A 21,841-nucleotide genomic window follows, 5' to 3' on the forward strand; every position below is an offset into this window, starting at 1 on the left:
AAAATCGTTATATCGTGCACCAGGGCGTCCTGCCCTGCTCAAAACAACGTCGTTTTGTTAAGTTGTGTGGGGAGTTGACGCGACGGGATTCATGACCACAGTTGGAATCAAATTAGACGATTCAAATAAAATCATATATAGTCAAATCAAATTCAAAGACCAAATCATGTAGATGTGAGGGAACAAGTCAGGTGGATAGGATTCGGGGTGGTTTGTTCAGTATCGCTAAACTTGGCTGGTTCTTTAACAGAACCGTCGATGTAGCCAAGGAGATTGAAGCCAATTAATGTCGCCTGAACCTGGCGTTTCCAGACGGGAAAATTGGTGGGGGTAAGTTTAATAGGGAAGTTGGACGGAGCGTTTAGCTGGATAACATCATTGCTGGTTGCAGAAGATTGGGAGGCCATCTGTGTCACAAAAGGTGGCGAAGAGGAAAGGAAAAAAAAATTCTCTTAGGAGATTGTGGCTCTTCATACCATATGAGGGAATGAATCAAGTGTTTATTAATGTAAAATGACTAGCTATAAATAGTACACAAAGTGAGAGTAAGTAGCAGGAAGTTACAACCACTAGCCTAATAAAGCTATTCTACACGAGTGTAACAAGAATAGAGATAGAATGTGTCAACCACCACTCATATCCTTAACAATAGATATATTCCAGGTTTATTCAAATGTTAGAATTGCATTTAATATATATATATATATATATATATATATATATATATATATATATATATAATATTTCTACATACATATCTTAATATGTTATATGTATTACAAAATATATTACAATTACAATGTAATAATTACATAGTATATATTATTATACTAGTTTTTTACGCGCATTGTGCGATTGAGATAATGCCCAATATTTTTTTTTAAATAAGTACTTTAAAGTAAATATCAAGGCAAAATTATATTGGAATTGTTCATGCATAGATAATTGAATGTTAAATTTGCATATTTAAATAGGCAATTCTAAATTTACAAATGCAAGACAATATAGTCAAGATTGATTATAATTGTTAATAAAATAATTGTATAGGTATGGTTGAAATCAAATACGGGACATAACGGAAAGCAAATAAAAATTAGGGCATAAAATATTAAATATATACTAATATTGAAGAGCTAACTGCTGATTGTCAAAAAATGACATTGCGAGGTAGTTTTCCACTTCAACTTGTTGTGTGATTTGAATACTCTTTTTGTCAATAAATCTCCCAAGTAGTTAATATGATTGGCTTAATTATATTTTTTTTTATTTTTTTAAACAATTATTATTATTATTATTATTATTATTATTATTATTATTATTATTATTATTGTTATTATTGTTATTATTGTTATTATTGTTATTGTTGTTATTGTTATTATTATTATTATTGTTATAATTATTGTTATTATTGTTATTATTATTATTACTAGTAATTCACCCGCGCCGATGCACGGGAAAAATTATGTTATTATAAATATAAATAAAAAATAGAAAAAATAAAATATTTTAAATATTTAATATAATAATATTTTTGAGCTTTATTTGTCAAGTATTTATTATTTTTATAGAATACAAAATTACAATTAAAATTAAAATTATAATTTTGTATGGTTAATATAATCTCTAATTATGTGCATATTCAAATAAATTTATAGAGAGAATTTACATAATTACATCGATTTATTCTTAATTGTATTTCATCTATATTATAATTTTCACAATACAAATAATAACTAAGATAATTACATTTGGAAAGCAAATTTCAAATTTTGTAGGTGTAAATTTAAACTCTAATTGTACACATTTTTTATATGATTATATAATATATAGCTATTTTATTTTTCAAAAGTATATTTTTTATATGATTATATAATATATAGCTATTTTATTTTTTAAATGTTGTGTGTGTGTGTGTTTTTTTTTTTATAATAAAGGATGTTGTTGCATTAATTGTAACATTAAATATTTCCCAAACCATATAGCTTTATTATCTAAAGGATTATTATTATTATTATTATTATTATTATTATTATTATTATTATTATTATTATTATTATTATTATTATTATTATTATTATTATTATTATTATTATTATACCCTTAGGCCATTTTACATGTTAATCTAAACAACTAATTTTTTTCAAATATCTTTTTTCCAACTGTTGATATAATTCGCTGGTCAAATTCGCTAATATAATCCGCTAACGCTAACCGCTAACTGCTAACTGCTGATTGTCAAACAAGGACATTGCGAGTTAGTTCTCACTTCAATTTGTTGTGCGATTTGAATACTGCCTTTGTCAACAAATCCCTCAAGTAGTTAATATGATTGGTTATATTAATTATATTTTTTAAATTTTTTAATGGTATAAATAAAATACTTGGTAAATAAATATATAGCATTATTTTGTATTGTAACTTTGATATTTAATTAAAAAATAGTGCACAAAAAAGATATAGACAATGTAGTGAATATAATCAATTGATGAATTTGAAATTTGAATGTAAAGAATTTTTACTTGGAAAAATATAAAGACAATATAACTAATAAAATTATGTCTATTAATTAATTTATTGATATAAATAATTTTTTTAGTAAAGACATTGTATGGACAATGTAGCGAATATAATAAATTGATGAATTTGAATGTAAATAATTTTTATATTGGAGAAAAAATAAAGACAATATAACTAATGAAATTATTTCTCTTATTTAATTTATTGATAATGAATAAATTTTTTTTGAATAAAGACATTGTAGACACATAATTCTAAATTAAAGAAATGCATATGTATTTTTTTTTTTTTTTGTAGCTACTAAATTATTATTTAATTTAATAAGAGTAAAATAAAATACTAATTATGCCAACTTTGATTGGGATGGGGTTCGAACCTAAGACCATTCTTATTGAAATCAATGAGTAAGTTAATGGTGAACTAACAAAAATTAACGAAAAATATAATATTTAACGGAAAAGTTAACGGATAATTATATTCATTAAGGATAAATTAGAAAATTTAAGAAAAAATTAAAATCTGATCAATCTGAGTCATTCATTTGATTAAAAAATTATGGCCGCCATTTTTTCTACCCATTATAGGTCTAACTCTCTTGGGCTCTTATTAGTATAGTAGATATGTATATTAAATTACTATATCACTGCAGATTCACAATCGATCTGCTGAGCTAGTTGTAGATTTTCATTAAATGGGATCGCGTTCCATCAATTTTACACATCTACTTTCGGTGGAGGCAAATTGAATTTGACAGATTTGAATCGATTGGACAAATCTATGCTCACTCCTAATTTATACTATTGTGAATTTCATTTCGCATAATTCATGCATACGTATATACACTTATGCATTGTATTAATCATACAAAATTTAAATACTAATTTTTAAAATTCTAAATATAATTTTTTTTAATTATAAATGTATCAATACAAATTATAATTAATCAAAGTATATTATAGAATTTTCTTGTATACATATTAAAAATATTATGTCTATATACAATGTATTGTACAATCATATAAAGAAATGCGTCCGATTACAGTTTATAATATATATGAAATACAGTTAATTAAGAATAAAACAACTTAATTATGTGAAATTTTTGTATAAATTTATCTAAATATGTAAATGATTAGAGATTATATTAACCATACAAAATTTAAATTTAAATTTTGTATGTTATTAAAATAGATACTTGACCAAATATATAAAAGTCCAACTATATTATTATATTGTACATTTTAACATCTTTTTAATTTTTTTCCTATTTTTTATTTTAAATTCATAATAACAAAAAAAAAAATTCCGTGAAACGCACGGGTAATACAAATCCAGAACATTGATATATAAATTGTCTAAAGTTTTAGCACAAGATGCGTATATCTACATATTAGCTATTATTTGGGTAATTATTTTCTTGAATTAAAGCAATAGTAACATCATAAAACATAATCAATTCTTCAATTGCACTATATAATATTCGATGTTGTAATTTACACAATTGTATATCGATGTAATTATTATTAATATATTATAACAAATACATTTCGTGCAAAAGTCAATGACAAACACTAACTCACGTTGGGTTATTATCGAAAAAACCAGTCTTTAATCATGGTCAATTGTATGTAGCTTTTTTCCCGAGTCACCCATCCTGATGGCCTGAAGGTTTTAGCTCTAGACGAGGATGGATAAAATTCTGTTACTACTACCAATGTCGTCTACAAAGTGATTTTCAATAATTTATAATTCAAACCAGTGATATTATGTTTTCTTTTTATACAAATATGACAAAATTGCTATATATCTATATTGAAAATATATCTTTCATACAAATAATTTCTATAACTGAATTGGTAGACAACGAGCTAATTCACCCAATTAATACAAATCCTAAACACTGATATATAAAATCTCTAAAGTTTCGATCAGCACTAGATACGTATATCTACACGTTAACTAATAATTGGACAATTATTTAATTTGCTCGGATTCAAGTAATGATAACATCATAAAACATAGCCGATCCAACTCAATTCCTCAATTGCATTATATAATATTCGATGTTATAATTTATACAATTGTATATCAGTCCAAATATTTTTAAAGTATTATAACAAATTAATTCCGTGCAACGCACGAGTAAAAATATTAGTGCTACCTAAAAGAGAATTAAAAAGACTTAGACAAATTCAAATCAAAAGTAGTATTTATTTAGACTAAGTATTTAGACTAAGTATTTAGACAAGTATTTTTAAAAAGTTGTAAACATTTATTTTAGTGACAATTATAATCAATCACTCCTACACATGAACATATCCTATATAATTTTGCATTCAAATATACTTTGAAGTACTTATTTAAAAGAGTGAATTCCATTTTTGGGCCTACTGTTATAGGGGCGTTTCCAATTTCAGTCCACTTTAATTTTTTAATGTTATTGAATGTGTTCCAGTTACATCGTTTCGTTCGTTCCAACATGGGCCGGCGAGGTTTCTTAGGTTTTAGGTTTAATGTTCTCATTTCTTTAGTCAAACATAGTCTTGGATGAGAAGAAATGTCAAAATACCCCTAGATTACACGGTCTCTTGATGAAAATACTAACGGTGGGACTAAAAGTGGAACACATTCAATAATAGTGGTTATAAAGTGGCAAAAAAAATTAAAGTGGACTAAAATTGAAAATGCCCCTATAACAGTAGAACCAAAAATGAAATTCACTCTATTTAAAAATAAACATTGTCATTATTTCATTCGTTCGTGTAATACCATAATGACCTAATTAAATCATTCCAATAAAAATATTTATTGATACATTTGATTAAAAAAAAAAAAAACAAAAACATACAACTACTCAAAATATTTATTGATTCATTTAATCACCGTTAATATTTGATAATAAAAAAATTTTGAATAGTTGTACGTTTTATAAATTGAAAATGAATTGTATTTTTTTTTTTATTACAGAGGAAGGGGGATACCCATACAATCTATGCCTACCCTGAGGCTCAAAACCTAGACCTCCCACATAGGGTAGTAATCTAATACCAATGAACCATAAGCCCCTTGGTAAATAAATTGTATTTGAACATATACGTTTTCTAATTTTATAATAGGAAATTAAAAATGATTTTAAAATGTTTAAAAATTTAAGATGAATATAAAATATATATATATATATATATATATTGTAAGTAAACAACTTAGCATTTGACTTTTTATTGCCTTTGTAATTCTACGATTGAATTTTCTTTTCTTTTCTTTTTTTTTTCTAAGCAATTATTAAACTTTTCAAGATAGTAAGGTTTTGGGCGTTGAGAATTCAAAGGGGTTGACAAACAAATATGTGCGGAGTAATGAGAAAATTCAAAACCATTCATGCATGCAACACATAAAGTCGTATATATGGATGATGGCGTCTGTAGTTATCATACCACGTAAGCTATTGTTCTCATCAAAATGATCTTGCTCTTTAATGCCTTCTCTACAAAATCTTTTACTTATCAATTCTTTTATTGTATTTAGCAGGTGAATTTCTAGCCGCTGTCAATGGCCCCTTACCGGCCCTGTGTTTAGGAGCCCTATAAGGCCGAAGCTATATGGCTTTTAAAAAGGCTCTCTCCTGACTTAAGTCTCGGAATCTCAACAAAATTTGTCTTGAAATATATTGCAATAACGTCATGGTTGCCTTAACTAACAAACACAAATAGTTCTCCTATATTGGTCCTATTTTAGATTAATGTCAAATATTGTTAAATTATTTTCACAGTTATTTATGTTGCTTTATTCCTCGTTCAACGAACTAGTTGGCCCACTCTCTTGTGACGAGTGCTGGCTTTTGGTTTCACTTGGTAGAATTCTCCCCTGGATTTTTGTTACTGTTATTGAGTTAATGCATTCAGTTTTACCTTTTTTTAAAAAAGAGTAATAAATTCATTTCTTTTTTAATATATGTGAATAATATTTTTAATTATTTTTACCCCATATAGGTTATAATATTCAAATCTCTAAAATATCTTCATGGACCAGGTGCAGTCAAATATTTTCCTTTTTCTCCCAAATCAAATATTTTCCTTTTTCTCCCCAATCAAATATTTTCCTTCTTCTCCCAAATCAAATATTTTCCTATATAAACCTCAACATATCCACCTTGTGGTCATAATACACCTTCAACTCTTTCAAGCAATAACTTATTTTTCACAAAAAATAAACATGAGGTTCCCTTTATATTTTTTAACCATTTTCTTTTTATGCATTATTGCACGAACACCTTTGTGTTCTTGCAATGATACAATTCTTGAATGTCTTAACAACCATTCAAATCCTTCTCATCCAATTTCCTCTGCCATTTACACCCCAAACAACTCTTCATTTTCTCTTGTTTTACGAGAATATTTACGAAACCTGAGATTTAACGAGTCTAATACAAAAAAACCACTTTTTATTGTGACTCCAACACACATCTCACACATTCAGTTGTCGATATTATGCGCCAATAAGCATGACCTCCAAATGAAAATCCGAAGTGGGGGCCATGACTTTGAAGGCGTGTCATATGTCTCAGACGTGCCATTTTTTATCCTTGACATGTTCAACTTTCGATCGATTAATGTTAGCATCGAGGATGAGACTGCTTGGATTGAAGTTGGAGCCACCTCAGGAGAAGTTTACTATTTAATTGCCAACAAAAGCAATGTGCATGGCTTCCCTGCTGGTGTGTGCACAACTATTGGAATGGGTGGCCATATTGGTGGCGGCGGATATGGAAACATGATGAGAAAATACGGCCTCACTGTGGATAACGTCATTGATGCCAAGTTGATCGACGTCAAGGGCAATCTTCTTGATCGAAAATCCATGGGAGAGGACTTGTTCTGGGCCATCACTGGTGGCGGCGCTTACAGCTTTGGAGTTGTCCTGTCATACAAAATAAAACTGGTACGCGTCCCACCTAAGGTCACCGTCTTCAGAGTCACCAGAACCTACGACCAGAACCTAACCAACATCGTCTATCGCCACCAACGCGTCTCGAACCACCTAGACAACAACCTTTTCATCCGGCTCACACTTGGAGTGGCCAACAAGACCATAAGCGCCACCTTCAACTCCCTCTTCCTCGGAGACTCGAAAACCCTTCTCTCCACCATGAATAAAAGCTTCCCGGAGCTAGGGTTAAATCAGGAGGACTGCACAGAAATGGCATGGATAGAATCAGTGCTCTTCTACACAAATTTCCCAGCAAAAACCCCATTGGAGGCCTTGCTCATTAGGCAGCCCCAAGGACTAAACTACTTCAAGATCAAATCAGATTATCTTCAGACCCCAATGCCAAAAGAAGGCATAGAGTTCATATTCAAGAAAATGGTGGAGCTTGAGAGAGTGGCGTTGACGTTCAACCCATACGGCGGATCAATGGCGGAGATTCCCTCTACGGCAAAACCCTTTCCCCATCGATCTGGAAATATTGCTATGATTCAATACGCAATAAGCTGGCTGGAAGAGGGTGACAAGGCGGCTGAGAGAAACCTAGGGTTAATAAGACAACTCTATGAACATATGACTCCATTTGTTTCGGAGAATCCTAGGGCGGCGTTTTTGAACTACCGAGACTTAGATTTGGGAATCAACCACAATAATAATGGACCGCAAAGTTACTCGGAGGGAATGGAGTATGGATTGAAGTATTTCAAGGAGAACTTTGATAGGTTGGTGAAGATAAAAAGCAAGGTTGATCCTCAAAATTTCTTTAGGAATGAACAAAGCATCCCTATCTTCCCCCAACCAAGTTAACCAGGCCGTCCACCACAAGTGTTTCTTCAATAGTTTAATTGTTATTTCTGAAATTGAAAGATCAAGTAACTATTCTCCCTTTATCATATTTGTTTTTGTAAAAGCTAAATGCTCTTCAATTGGCCTATATATTATTAAGAATATTGCACTGCTTAATTTTCCTAGAATTGCTATCCTTCTTCTCCCGAAAGGTTGAATCCCCAACTCTAAGGGTCCTACACTCCGCTTTGATAGAGTATTTGGGAGAACGTAAAAGAATTGTTATCCTAAGCTTAGACGACGGGAATAATAAAGAGTATGCCTAATTCACATGACATAAGGATTTTTTATTTTTTTTTGGAAAGGACATTAGGAATTTTTTTTAATACAATGGAATAAAGCCCAACAGAGAGAATGAAATTAAAAGTAATCATGACCATTAACCAATTTGATTGGTGTGAGTGACCGCGCACTTTCGTTCTTTAAAAGAGGTTAGAAGTTCGAACCCTCTTTTGTATAGAAAAATTAATGGCAAATTGTTGTGTAAGTACATTTTTAATATATACTAAAAATATATTATTAGCTATGTGGACCATAATTGAAAACCAATCTCCTTAGGATCTGCTCAGGACCCCTCGTGGTCAAAGAAAAAAAATCATGACCACAGTTCGAATCAAATTAGACGATTCAAATCAAATTAGACGATTCAAATCAAATCATATACAGTCAAATCAAAATCAAAGACCAAATCATGTAGATATTCCAGGTTTACTCAAATGTTAGAATTGCAATTATATATATATATATATATATATATATATATATATATATATATATATATATATTATATGGTTCTGGTTCTGGTTCAGGTGCATTTAATTGTTTCACTTGTGGTTGTGCGGGTGATTAATGTGCGTGAGTTTTGTATTTAATGTGCGTGAGTCTTGTGCTTAATGTGTGTGAGATTTGTGCTTAATATGCGTGAATGTGTAATGTTTAATGTGCGTGAGTTTTGTACTTAATGTGCGTGGGTCGTGTGCATAATTTGCGTGAGTTTTGTGCTTAATGTGCGTGAGTGTGTACTTAATGTGAGTTGTTGAAACTTTAAAGTGCATGTGTTTTATGCTTAATGTGCGTGAGTTTTGTGCTTAATTAGGGACGGGCCTACAGTGGGGGCAGTGGGGTCAGCTGCCCCCACTCACCCCACTCCCACCCCTTATATAACCCTTGTATGTATATGTGTATATATAGTACGTACAAGTTTTAGTATAAGTATTAAAAAATAGACAAATGATAAAAGAAGGTGTGTAAGCCTAGTTGGCTGAGCGCGTGGTTGAACTTAAGGTAAGTCAGGGTTCATATGCTTTCAACATAAATTTTCTCATTATTTCACATTTTCACTATTATTAATAGTGCATATTGCTTCAACACAATTTATATATATATATAAATCTTCATTTATATTAATAATGAGATGAGATGTGTAATTTATAATGGATCTTTTATTCAAATTATTTTATCAAATTGATTATGTTCATATTTTGTTATGAATATTTTTATAATATTTTGATGTGTTTTATAATTTTCCTATGTCCAACATTATTTATGGCTATACTTTTTAAGTGTGTCATTTTTTTTTTCTAATTATCAATTTTGCTTTAATGTTTTGTCCCCACTGAAAAAAAATTCTGGGCCCGCCACTGTGCTTAATGTGCGTGAGTCGTGTGCTTAAGGTGCGTGAATTTTGTACTTAATGTGCGTGAGAGTGTACTTAATGTGAGTTGTTTTTAAAACCTAAGGTGCGTCTGTTTTTGTGCTTAACATGCGTGAGACTTGTGTTTAACCTGCGTGAGTTAATGTTCTGAAGGTGTTTTGTTTGTGTAGTTAATGTGCGTGTGTTGTGTACTTTAAGTGCGTCAGATTAATGCTTAATGTGCGTCCATCCGCACAACCGCACGGAAAGTCTCAAATGCACCTGATCCCTTATATATATATATATATATATATATATATATATATATATATATATATATATATATATATAATATTTCTACATACATATCTTAATATGTTATATGTATTACAAAATATATTACAATTACAATGTAATAATTACATAGTATATATTATTATATATTATTACTATATCACTGTAGATTCACAATCGAGCTGCTGAGCTAGTGGTAGATTTTCATTAAATGGGATCGCGTTCCATCAATTTTACACATCTACTTTAGGCGGAGGAAAATTGAATTTGACAGGTTAGAATCTATTGAACAAATCTATGCTCACTCCTAATTTATATTATTGTGAATTTCATTTCGCATAATTCATGCCATTTGAGTTATCATAATATAATTATGGAGCCCCTTCAAAAAGAAAAAATAATATAATTATGGAGCATAATTTGTAAATTTGATATTGATTCCTATTAATATGGTAATTTATTTGTATATTGTTAAGGAAAATATAGTACAATGTTTAAGGAAAATATAGTATAATAATACTACATAATTTGCCATGTGAGCAATTTCTAAGATTCATTCCTTTTGTATAATTAGAGTTTTTTTTTTTTTTTTTTTTTTTGGGTGAAATTTGTATAGTTAGAGTTAATTCCATTTTTAATGCTATATTTTTAGCAATCATTATGATGTGGAAGTGCGCATCGCGCACACGGTTACGAACGACGCCGTTTCACTATGGTGGAGTAACGGTGCCGTTAGTGGCACCGTTTAACTCCACCAATCAATTTTTTTTTTAAACTCCAGTCGGCCATTAGCCAAAATAGAGTACCAGTAACCGGTTTGGATATATATAGTTCACTAATTCTGGATATATAGTTCATTAATTCTGGATATATAGTTCACTAATTCTAGATATATAGTTCATTAATTCTGGATATATAATTCACTAATTCTGAATTTATAATTCACTAATTCTAAATATATAGTTCATTCATTCTGAATACACAGAGGCAGCGAACTGCCATAAGCCAAAACAGAGTGGCATTGCCATTTTTAGTCTTTCGTCAATAAACATTTTTAAATGACATTAAATACGATGACATTTCGGTCTTTTTATATAAAGTGGGTTAATCCGCTATATTTTTATTTTTATTATTTTGAAAAAAAATCTCTAATTCACGGCTAGAGTCTCATGTCTTCTTCAATTGCAATCCACGCCTTCGCAGTAGCGCCTCTAGAACCTGAGCCTTCGTAATAGTGGAATGACACATAAATCTAGGACAAAAAAAAACAAACAAAATTAACAGTTAGAACTGAATTGTTGAAATGCCCTCATATTCACCGCCTTTTAAACATGTTCGTTGATAAAGGACAAAAAAATGATCATTCTACAATAATAATATGACCAACAAGCAAGGGATGTTTTGAAACAAAAAGGCTAAAAGTGGAATGTTAGTTACCTATAAATCTAGGACCAAAAGTAAAATGAACTCAGTATTTAAACTATTTTAGTATGCAATTATAAATTTTATATATTTATTTTAAATTCAACATTACATTTTAGGAGTTTGGCAGCGAGCTCACCACGCAATTATTATACAATGTACTATGGTCCACATATCGCTGTGTGGACCAAATGATCGTTAAATGAAACTGTAGTAGAATTAAAATGATACTTTAGTGTTACTATAATAAATTTAGTGTGTGAAAAATGAAACTAAAATATAGAGTACATCTATATCTATATCAATATAATTAAAAGTAAAATCCTCCTAACCAAGTTTTTCCCCCAAAACTTAGAGCATTTCTGTAATATCCGTGTATATATAATTAGTCCATACATATATTCGTGTATTCCTACCTTTTAATTAGGTATAGATTATGAATAATTAATATAAACTTGTGTTCAGTAATAAATTATTTATGTATAGATTAGGAATAATTCTGTGTATTCCTACCTTTTAATTAGGTATAAATTAAGAATAATTAATATAAATGTGTGTTCAGTAATAAATTATTCATGTATAGATTAGGAATAATTCCGTGTGTTCAGAATATTATGTTAATATAAACTCATTAATTATGTAAATTATATATTCGTGTATTCCTTTTAATTATAAAGAATATTACGTGTGAATAGGGGTGTCAATGCGGGCCGGCCCGCCTCATTAGGTCCGCTCCACCGCGGGCTTTTTATTTGGCAGGCTTTTGCGGGCCGGCCCATGAAACCCGCAAGCTTGGAACTATACAGCCCAAGCCCGCGAATGGTTCTACTTTGAGAATCCTCTTTCCAAATTAATGTGGGACAAAACTCACTTTTCCCTTCATTTTTTTCAACTCAATGGGTCTACTTTGAGAATCAATATCTCATTCACCCATTATCCGTTTTGAGCGTACAATATATCAATCTCTTCGTCTCACTACGAAGAACCCGAATCCACTTTGACCTGACCCAAATCGGAGGTGGACCCCACTGATATTTGTACCACAAAATAGCCACTTAAATGTCTTTTTAATGCTATTTTTCCAATAATCCCCCACATGAATGAAAAATTGATTCTCAGGGTATTTTGAAATCGGAAACAACTGTGTTCAACGGTCGATCCCTGCATAGGATAGGTAGGGATCACTATACGCTTTGAACCTTCCCTTGTGAAGACATGTTTACTCTACTGGCTGTATGGTAGAACGCAATGTCTTTGAACCGACTGCCGTTTGTGTAGACGATGACATATCTCACACAGGAACCTCTCAACCATGTTCTGTTCTCATGAGTGTGCCAATTTTGGTCGTGGGTCACCGTCCTGGTTCTGCAAGAGTTTGTGAAGAATTGTGCCCATCAATTCTCCTTTGAAGCGACCCTCACTTCTCTCTCACATAGGTGATTCTTTTCCGAGTATCCCGCATACTCACATATGTCAACCAACATTCGAATCATTAAAGCATCAACATGCTAGCCTCGTGCGGGAGTCACTGTTTTCAACGAGGAGTGGTAGGGAGTCCGAGACCCCCACAGTGACACGCTCCGTTCCATAATTTAGTTGTCCCATTGAACCTAGGTTCTAGCTAGGTTGGGTATCCACTATAGAACTTTTAGTCCAAGGGCTTTAGACCCATTCCTCGTTCCAATTTCTCCACAACCATTTGCTTACCCTCAGGTTAGCGAGTTAGCGGCCGCTACGTTATCTTTTGACATCACGTAGTCAATAGAGATAACCCCCTTTGTGAGAAATTGTTTAATGGTATTATATCTACGACTTATAAGTCTAGACTTACCATTCCACATTTAACTCTGTACTTAACCAATTTTGGCTTGACTATCGCAATCCACACAAATTGGAGGTACGAGTTCACCACTAGGGACATTCTCGAAATAATGGCATAGCCATTCGGCCTACTCGCTCGCGACACGAGTGTAAGGCTCTCAGCTTTGATCCCGTCGGATCTTAGCTATCACAAATTCATTTCGAGAATTTCCATCCAATCGACTGCACTGGCCTACGTAAAGACGTAGCCTTTGATGGACTTAGCGTCCTTTGATATCCGTGCTATACTTTCCAAGTACGGCTAGATATCACACGTTGTGCAGTCCAAAGTCACGAGCATACCTTAAGTATCTCATAACCTCTATTGCTTTCTAGTGCGCAACACTAGGGCTACTCGTATGTCTACCGAGTTCGTTAACCGCAAAGGCAATATCCGGCCTAGTACAACCCATTTGATACAATTAAACTACCAATAATCTGAATGTATTTTCCGTGAGAAGTACAATCTTCGTGATTGTTGGCTAGTTGTATGTTAGTATCTAACGGTGTCCAAGCCACTTGAATAAAATCCTTTGGAAGGATTCAATCAACACAATGAGATAGGCCTAACACGAGACCATACGGTCTTCCCACGATTTCAATCTCGAAGATTAAATCTGCCAAACTCACTCGTCTCATGTCAAATCTCAAATTTAACATGACCATGGTAGAATTGATCATGTGATCGTTACTACCCATGTTGAGTTTATCGTGTATAGACAAATAGTGATAACCTCGTCTATCGTACACATTACGTAGACATTTGTCACCTTTGTTTATAATAAACTCGTTACTCATCATTGTATGATCAAAATTTACATGCCAAATATTAAGGCAATTGTTTCGAACCATACAATGATCTCACCAATTACACACTTTCTTTTCACATCGTGGAACCACAAACCCTCAGGTCGTTCCATGTCTACTAAGAAAGCGATATATCCATTGTGTGTGTTTGTTCGTAGTTCCTCACTACTTCACGGTGTGTATAAAAACCTGCTGCTCCTACACTTATATAAGAGGTTGTGTACTAAACATCATTTAAATTGGCATTTAATCTGAAATTAAAATCAGATAAAACTGTTGTAACAGCTGACCATTAATCTTGAGAATTAATCGTAGAATTAATACTCGTAACGGTCCAGGAGAAAGCAAACTGGTTCTGGGAACCACCCTGTTTCGGGTAGGCCGAAACTTGCTCAAGCCCATGTAGCAAGTTTCGGCCACCATGGTCCCATGTAGTGGCCGAAATTTGCTGCTACACTTCGGCCTGAGGCCGAACCCAGTGGTCTTACGCGTTGGAAAATCAATCGCAAAGTATGGCATAACTTAGCCTGCAAGACTAGCCAATTTTTGGACGACATTCGTGCCCGCAGGTGCCGGCGCACAAGAGATCGGGCTTGAATCAAGCCATTCCTATCTCGTTCTAGTTGGAATTTGATTTGCACCCACCCCACCCCCCCCCCCCCCCGGCGCACAAGAGATCGGGCTTGCGCACAAGAGTGATTCGTGTTGTTCGTCTTCCAGAAATAAGAGGCTCTTGAATCATAAACTCTATAGAGTGTGTAGGACATGATGTAGAGGTATTTTATTTATTTTTTACTATAATCTTAATCTTGTTGTGAATAATAACAATAACAACACTAATATTATGAAGTAGAAGGGGAACATCAGTACGGATGAGAGAGTTGAGAGAATATGATTAGCTTTTCATATATTCTACATGTACAAGATCATAGTGGAAAGGGGTATTTATAGTGTTGAGATTTAGGAGATAATAAATATTAAATTTGCATAAGATGGACAGGTAGCAAAGCTAGTCTAGTTGGTAGCTGAGGAGGTAGCATTGCTTTGTCATGCTTGAGGTCCTGAGCTCCATTCCCTGCAGTTGCTTCTCGGAACTTGCAATCAGCTTTTTGGAGAATTGTGAACCGCCATATAGTGTAACAAAGAGAAGACTTAGTAGCAAGTATAACTTATGGTCGAAGTAGCTGGGTGGAGAAGACTTCATCTTTTATACACAAGGTCAAGGGTTCAAAACTCAACTTGGACATTCACATTTCTTTTTGTTTCATAACACTCCCCCTTGGATGTCCAAAGGATGAATATTTTATTGCCTCATTAAAAACCTTTAACAAAGAAAAACCCAATAGGAAAAAACTTTTGGTTAAAGGAAAAGAGTACAATAATCTACTCCCCCTGATAATGATAACACTGAAGAAGTGTGTTATGTTCCATCTTCTTTACTTCTATTCCATCTCTCATAACGTATCATTTCTCCAATTGGACAATACATATCGTATTGTCTTCATACTCATGCCTCGTTAAAAACCTCGCTAGAAAAACCCTGTGGGAAAAACCTAGTCGAGGGAAAAAGAGTACATGATGTATGTTCAATTATGTGTTGCACCGGTTGCCTCATTAAAAACCTTAGGCTAAGAAAACCCAGTGGGAAAAAACTTAGCTAAGGGAAAAAGAGTACAATCATAATCCCAACATAAACTTCAGGGCATAATATTCATGATCATTATACTCCCCCTGAAGATAGCATTCTTCAAATCCCTTATAAACTTCCAAAATATAAAGAGGGATTTTGTGAACAAACATGTTCAACTATCAATGGGGTGAATATATTTTATAATGATCCCGTGACTCTTTTAGAGCTCACGTGGGTATAATATTGACATCTTTATGTCTAGTCAAAATTTCTCATAAATACCCATTTCTCATTGGTGCAACACAATCTTTATTGTCCCCTTATAGAATAATGGGGGAAAGATATAATACACCCAGTTTTGGTACTTTGGCATTCATTGGGATAATATTAACCAATACCCAAGTAGCCCATTATATATTGACTTGTCTAAATAGCCAATCAAAATCATATATTGGCTAACTGGTGTATACAATAATTCCATTAAAGAAATACTCGATCATTTAAGTCGAGATAACACTTAGCTTTTCTAAGCTTTTCATTTCAATAACCTCGTCCTTAGACATAAGCTAACATCATTAAGCTCTTTATGTATTTCATTTGATGTTTATACCATCAATATTGACTGAGATAATCAATAAGTTCATCAGTAATCCTTTATTGAGCACATAATGGTACATATTATTCCTTCTTCATGAGGATAATAACTCCATTCATAACTCTTTAAAGATTACACTTACTATATGCATTTTGAAATCAAGGGATGAATGTGGAGATCTATTTACCAAATAGCAATCAGTAGAAACAGCCTCGGCCCAAAAATTCACGCCATTTCCATAACCCAGCATTAGAGAGCATACAACGAGCTCTTTCCAATAATGTCCTGTTTAGACGTTCGGCAACACAATTTTGCTGGGGTTTACCAGGCAAGGTCTTGTGCCCAGCGATTCCATTTACCGCACAGAAGTCATTGAAATCTGACTCACAAAATTCCAAGCCATTGTCTGTCCTGAGCTTCTTGACCTTTTTCCCTGTCTGAGTCTCAACAAGTATTTTCCACTTTTTGAAAATAGAAAAAGCCTGATTTTTGTGTTTCAAGAAATAGACCCAGACCTTACGAGAAAAGTCATCATTAATAGACATGAAATATCTACAGCTTCCCATAGACTGGAATTTAGTTGGTCCCCATAAATCGGAATGTATATATTCCAATACATCTTTAGTACGGTGTGTAGCAGTAGAGAAACTAACCCTCTTTTGTTTCCCAAAAACACAATGCTCACAGATTGCAATTTACCCGTACCTGAATCACCAAGGAGACCTTTCTCACTCATATGCCCCAGACGCATATGCCATAGTTGAGTGAGATCCGCATCAGACATTGATGAGGATACCGCAACTGAACCTGTCACAGTACTGCCATGCAAGACGTACAAGCTTCCAGAACGAGAAGTTTTCATGAGAACAAGAAGCTTTCATGAGAACAAGAGAGCCTTTTATAACCTTCAGAACTCCACCTTCAGCTATGTACTTGCACCCCAGAGATTCCAAGGTGCCCAAGGATATCAGATTGCATGCGTTTCAAATCAGGAATCTACCGAACATTGGTAAGAGTCCTGACAACATTATCATGAGTTTTAATCTGAACACTTCCAATTCCACTAACCTTGCATTGGGTATCATTACCCATCAAGACAACTCCACCATCAACCGGTTCTAGAGAGGCGAACCAGTCTTTGTGAGGACACATGTGGAATGTACAACCAGAGTCCAGAATCCACTCAGTCTTGCTCCATTTGTCACCGGAGCTAACAGATAACATAACATCGCCTTCTGAATCACTTTCAACAACACTAGCTTCAGCAGACTTCTTTTCTCTCTCTTGCTTGTTTTTCAACTTGAAGCATTCAGTCACATCGTGACCCTGCTTCGTGCAGTACTTACAGGATTTGTTGGACTTACGTCCTTTGGACTTGGATCTAGATTTTTTATTGCTACTCTCTGTTTCAAGTGAACGACCCCTTACAGTCAAGCCTTCACCTTTGTCCTCAGACTTAATTTCAAAGTCAAACTTTTCTTTGGACAATAGGTTTGACTTAACATTGTCGAAAGTAAGGGTGTCACTACTATTACCATACAACATAATTTCTTTGAAATGCTTGTATGATTTAGAGAGAGAGACAAGCAATAAAACAGCACGATCCTCATCGTCAATTATGACATCAATATTTTCCAAGTCCAATAAAATAGAATTGAATTCATCCAAGTGAGATTTAATAGAAGTAACTTCCATCATACGGATTGTGTACAGACGCTCCTTCAGGCGTAGCGTGTTCGCCAGAGTTTTGGCCATGTAAAGAGTATCTAGCTTGGACCATAAATCTGACGCAGTCGTCTCACTTAATACCTCACGTAGAACCTCTTTAGACAGGCACAAAAGAATGGTTGAACGTGCCTTGTCATCCAAATCTTCCCAATCTTCATCTGTCATTGCAGCCGGTTTCTTCTTCTTCCCAGCTAGCACTTTCTTCAAACCGTTCTGTGTTAGAACGGCTTCCATCTGAACCTTCCAGATAGAAAAGCTAATTTTCCCGTCGAACTTCTCGATATCGAACTTGGTAACAGTCGACATCTTTGAAAATAACTCTCAATTAAACCGCTCTGATACCACTTGTTAGGAATATAGCGGAATAATGCGGAAGCGAAGAATCGAAAATTGAGAATTATAGAAGTTAAATAATAGGGAAATATAATAATGACAAAACAAATTAGGAATAAAGGAAATATATATATTATAACACAAAAGGAAAGAATATAATATATATATCACGTGGGAAATGAAAAGAAGCTAAGGCAAGTGAATGAATCAATAATTGATATTGATGTAAGAAATGAGTACATTGAAAGAATAGAAATCTAATCTATTTATACAAAAGAAAAAGTAGACAAATGCGGCAAGTAAAAAGAAGAGAGCATAAGTCGGATGAACGTGCAAGAAATGCACCTTAAGGACATGCAACGTGGATGGATGATGATGACATGATCTTCATAGATTTGAGCCACATATACATTATTTTCTAACAAGTAAGAATATTGAACTGCTTAATTTTCCTAGAATTGCTATCTTTCTTCTCCGGAAAGGTTGAATTCCCAACTTTAAGCGTCCCACACTTCGTTTCGACAGAGTATTTGGGAGAACGTAAAAGAATTATTATCCTAAGCTTAGACAACGGGAATAATAAAGAGTATGCCTAATTCACATGACAGAAGGAATTTTTATATTTTTTTTGGAAAGGACATAAGGATTTTTTTTTTTTTAATACAATGGAATAAAGCCCAACAGAGAGAATGAAATTAAAAGTAATCATGACCAATAATCAACTTTGTTGGCGTGAGTGGCCGTGCACTTTCGTCCCTTAAGAGAGGTTGGATGTTCGAACCCTCTTTCGTATAGAAAAACTAATGGCAAATTATTGTGTAAGTACATTTTTAATATACTAAAAGTATATTATTAGCTATGTGGACCATAATTGAAAACCAATCTTCTTATAGTACCTGCTCAAGACACCACGTGGTCAAAGAAAAAAATAATAATCATGACCACAGTTCGAATCAAATTAGACGATTCAATTCAAATCATATACAGTCAAATCAAAATCAAATACCAAATCATGTAGATATTACAGGTTTACTCAAATGTTAGAATTGCAAATAAATAAATAAATAAATAAATATATATATATATATATATATATATATGTATAGTGAAAGGTTCCCGTGCGGATGTGCGGGGGATTAATGTGCATAAGATTTATACTCAATGTGCGTGAGTGTTGTGCTTAATGTGCCTGAGATTTGTACTTAATGTGCGTGAATGTGTAAAATGCAGCAGAAAATATTGATGTCTGCTTCTTTCCCATCCCCAGTAGCCATTTGCCCCCTCCCTGATGATGATGATGCGGAGGCGGACTATGTTGGTTAAGAATTATGGGAATAATACAAAAGAAATCCACACTTAGCTGCTGTGCAAATTTTACTGTGCGTGCGTCATTTATATAAACATTCAACTGCACTGTAGGTAGATGATAATCCAGAATCCATGGCCAAATTAAAGGAAGAAGTAACAAGAAGCTTCGGCGTTAATGTGCGTGAGTTTCTGTTCTTCTTCCTTCTGAGCTCGTAATTCTGAAATACTCACGCACATTAAACACAAATCTCACGCACATTAAACACAATACTCAAGCACATTAAATACAAAACTCACGCATATTAACATGACGCACATTAAGTACAAATCTCAGGCACATTGAGTACAAATCTCACGCACATTAAGTATAAACCTCACGCACATTAATCCACCGCACATCCGCACGGGAAGCTACAAATGCACCTGATCTCTTCCCTATATAAATATAAATATATATAAATATATATATATATATATATATATATATATATATATATATATATATATATATATATATATATAGGGTAGAGTTCCAGTGAGAACATGTGCTTAGGTGAGAATGTGAGAACACATCATGTGCATCCATCAAATATTTTTTAATGGTCTAGATTAGAATAAGTGTGTGCGAACGCGCATTAAATGTGTGCAAACGCGATTGAGTGTGTTTGCACACATTTAATGCGCGTTCGCACACACTTAATCTAATCCAAATCATTAAAAAATATTAGATAATGCACATGATGTTTTCTCACTTTCTCACCTAAGCACATGTTTTCATATGATCCTAACTGTATATATATATATATATATATATATATATATATATATATATATATATATATATATATATATATATATATATATATTCTCACGTTCTCACCTAAGCACATGTTTTCATATGATCCTAACTCTATATATATATATATATATATATATATATATATATATATATATATATATATATATATATATATATATATATATATATATATATATAGAGAGAGAGGGGCGATCAAGTGCAGCCATGTTATTAGGTGTGGTCATATGATCAATTACAAGCCATTAGATTAGATAGGTCCAATGAATCACATTAATCAAGATTTTTCCCTATTTTTGCGCACATTCTCCTACCCAGCGAACTGCAAGGGTAAACTCGTCATAGGGCACTGGAATAAGGGAAAACCCTTCTCTCCACCATGAATGAAAGCTTCCCGGAGCTAGGGTTAAACCAGGAGGACTGCACAGAAATGGCATGGATAGAATCAGTCCTCTTCTACACAAATTTCCCAGCAAAAACCCCATTGGGGACTTTGCTCAATAGGCAGCCCCAAGGACTAAACTACATCAAGATCAAATCAGATTATCTTCAGACCCCAATGCCAAAAGAATGCATAGAGTTCATATTCAAGAAAATGGTGGAGCTTGAGAGAGTGGCGTTGGCATTCAACCCATACGGTGGATCAATGGCGGAGATTCCCTCTACGGCAAAACCCTTTCCCCATCGATCTGGAAATATTGCTATGATTCAATATGCAATAAGCTGGCTGGATGAGGGTGAGAAGGCGACTGAGAGAAACCTAGGGTTAATAAGACAACTCTATGAACATATGAATCCATTTGTTTCGGAGAATCCTAGGGCGGCGTTTTTGAACTACCGAGACTTAGATTTGGGAATCAAACACAATAATAATGGACCGCAAAGTTACTCGAAGGGAATGGAGTATGGATTGAAGTATTTCAAGGAGAATTTTGATAGGTTGGTGAAGATAAAAAGCAAGGTTGATCCTCAAAATTTCTTTAGGAATGAACAAAACATCTCTATCTTCCCCCAACCAAGTTAACCAGGCCGGCCAACACAAATGTTTCTTTAATAGTTTAATTGTTA

At 33.3% G+C, this 21,841-nt stretch overlaps 1 protein-coding gene across 2 annotated transcripts; it reads left to right on the plus strand.

The window, feature by feature from the left end:
- Positions 1 to 6,690: 6,690 nt before the first annotated feature.
- On the plus strand, positions 6,691 to 21,802 carry LOC109185044 (berberine bridge enzyme-like 8). 2 transcript variants are annotated; one of them, XM_019335042.1, is made up of 2 exons: positions 6,691 to 7,661; positions 21,152 to 21,802. In XM_019335042.1, exons 1-2 carry the CDS (start codon positions 6,730 to 6,732, stop codon positions 21,795 to 21,797), a joined length of 1,578 nt encoding a protein of 525 aa, XP_019190587.1. In that variant the 5' UTR covers positions 6,691 to 6,729; the 3' UTR covers positions 21,798 to 21,802. The 2 variants fall into 2 exon arrangements, with proteins under 2 accessions (XP_019190587.1, XP_019190586.1); XM_019335041.1 differs by lacking the exon at positions 21,152 to 21,802 and having other exon boundaries at positions 6,691 to 8,356.
- The last annotated feature ends 39 nt before the right edge of the window (positions 21,803 to 21,841 follow it).

Source organism: Ipomoea nil, unplaced genomic scaffold (assembly GCF_001879475.1).
Source record: "Ipomoea nil cultivar Tokyo-kokei standard unplaced genomic scaffold, Asagao_1.1 scaffold1310, whole genome shotgun sequence".
In the NCBI taxonomy this organism is placed as follows: Eukaryota; Viridiplantae; Streptophyta; class Magnoliopsida; order Solanales; family Convolvulaceae; genus Ipomoea; species Ipomoea nil.

What these genes read in the sequence shown, in the direction of transcription:
- LOC109185044 (XM_019335042.1), top strand. Translation starts at nt 6,730, where the DNA reads ATGAGGTTCCCTTTATATTTTTTAACCATTTTCTTTTTATGCATTATT. An exon ending in TCGAAAACCCTTCTCTCCAC is followed by an intron (nt 7,662 to 21,151) that starts CATGAATAAAAG and finishes CCTTCTCTCCAC; the next exon opens with CATGAATGAAAGCTTCCCGG.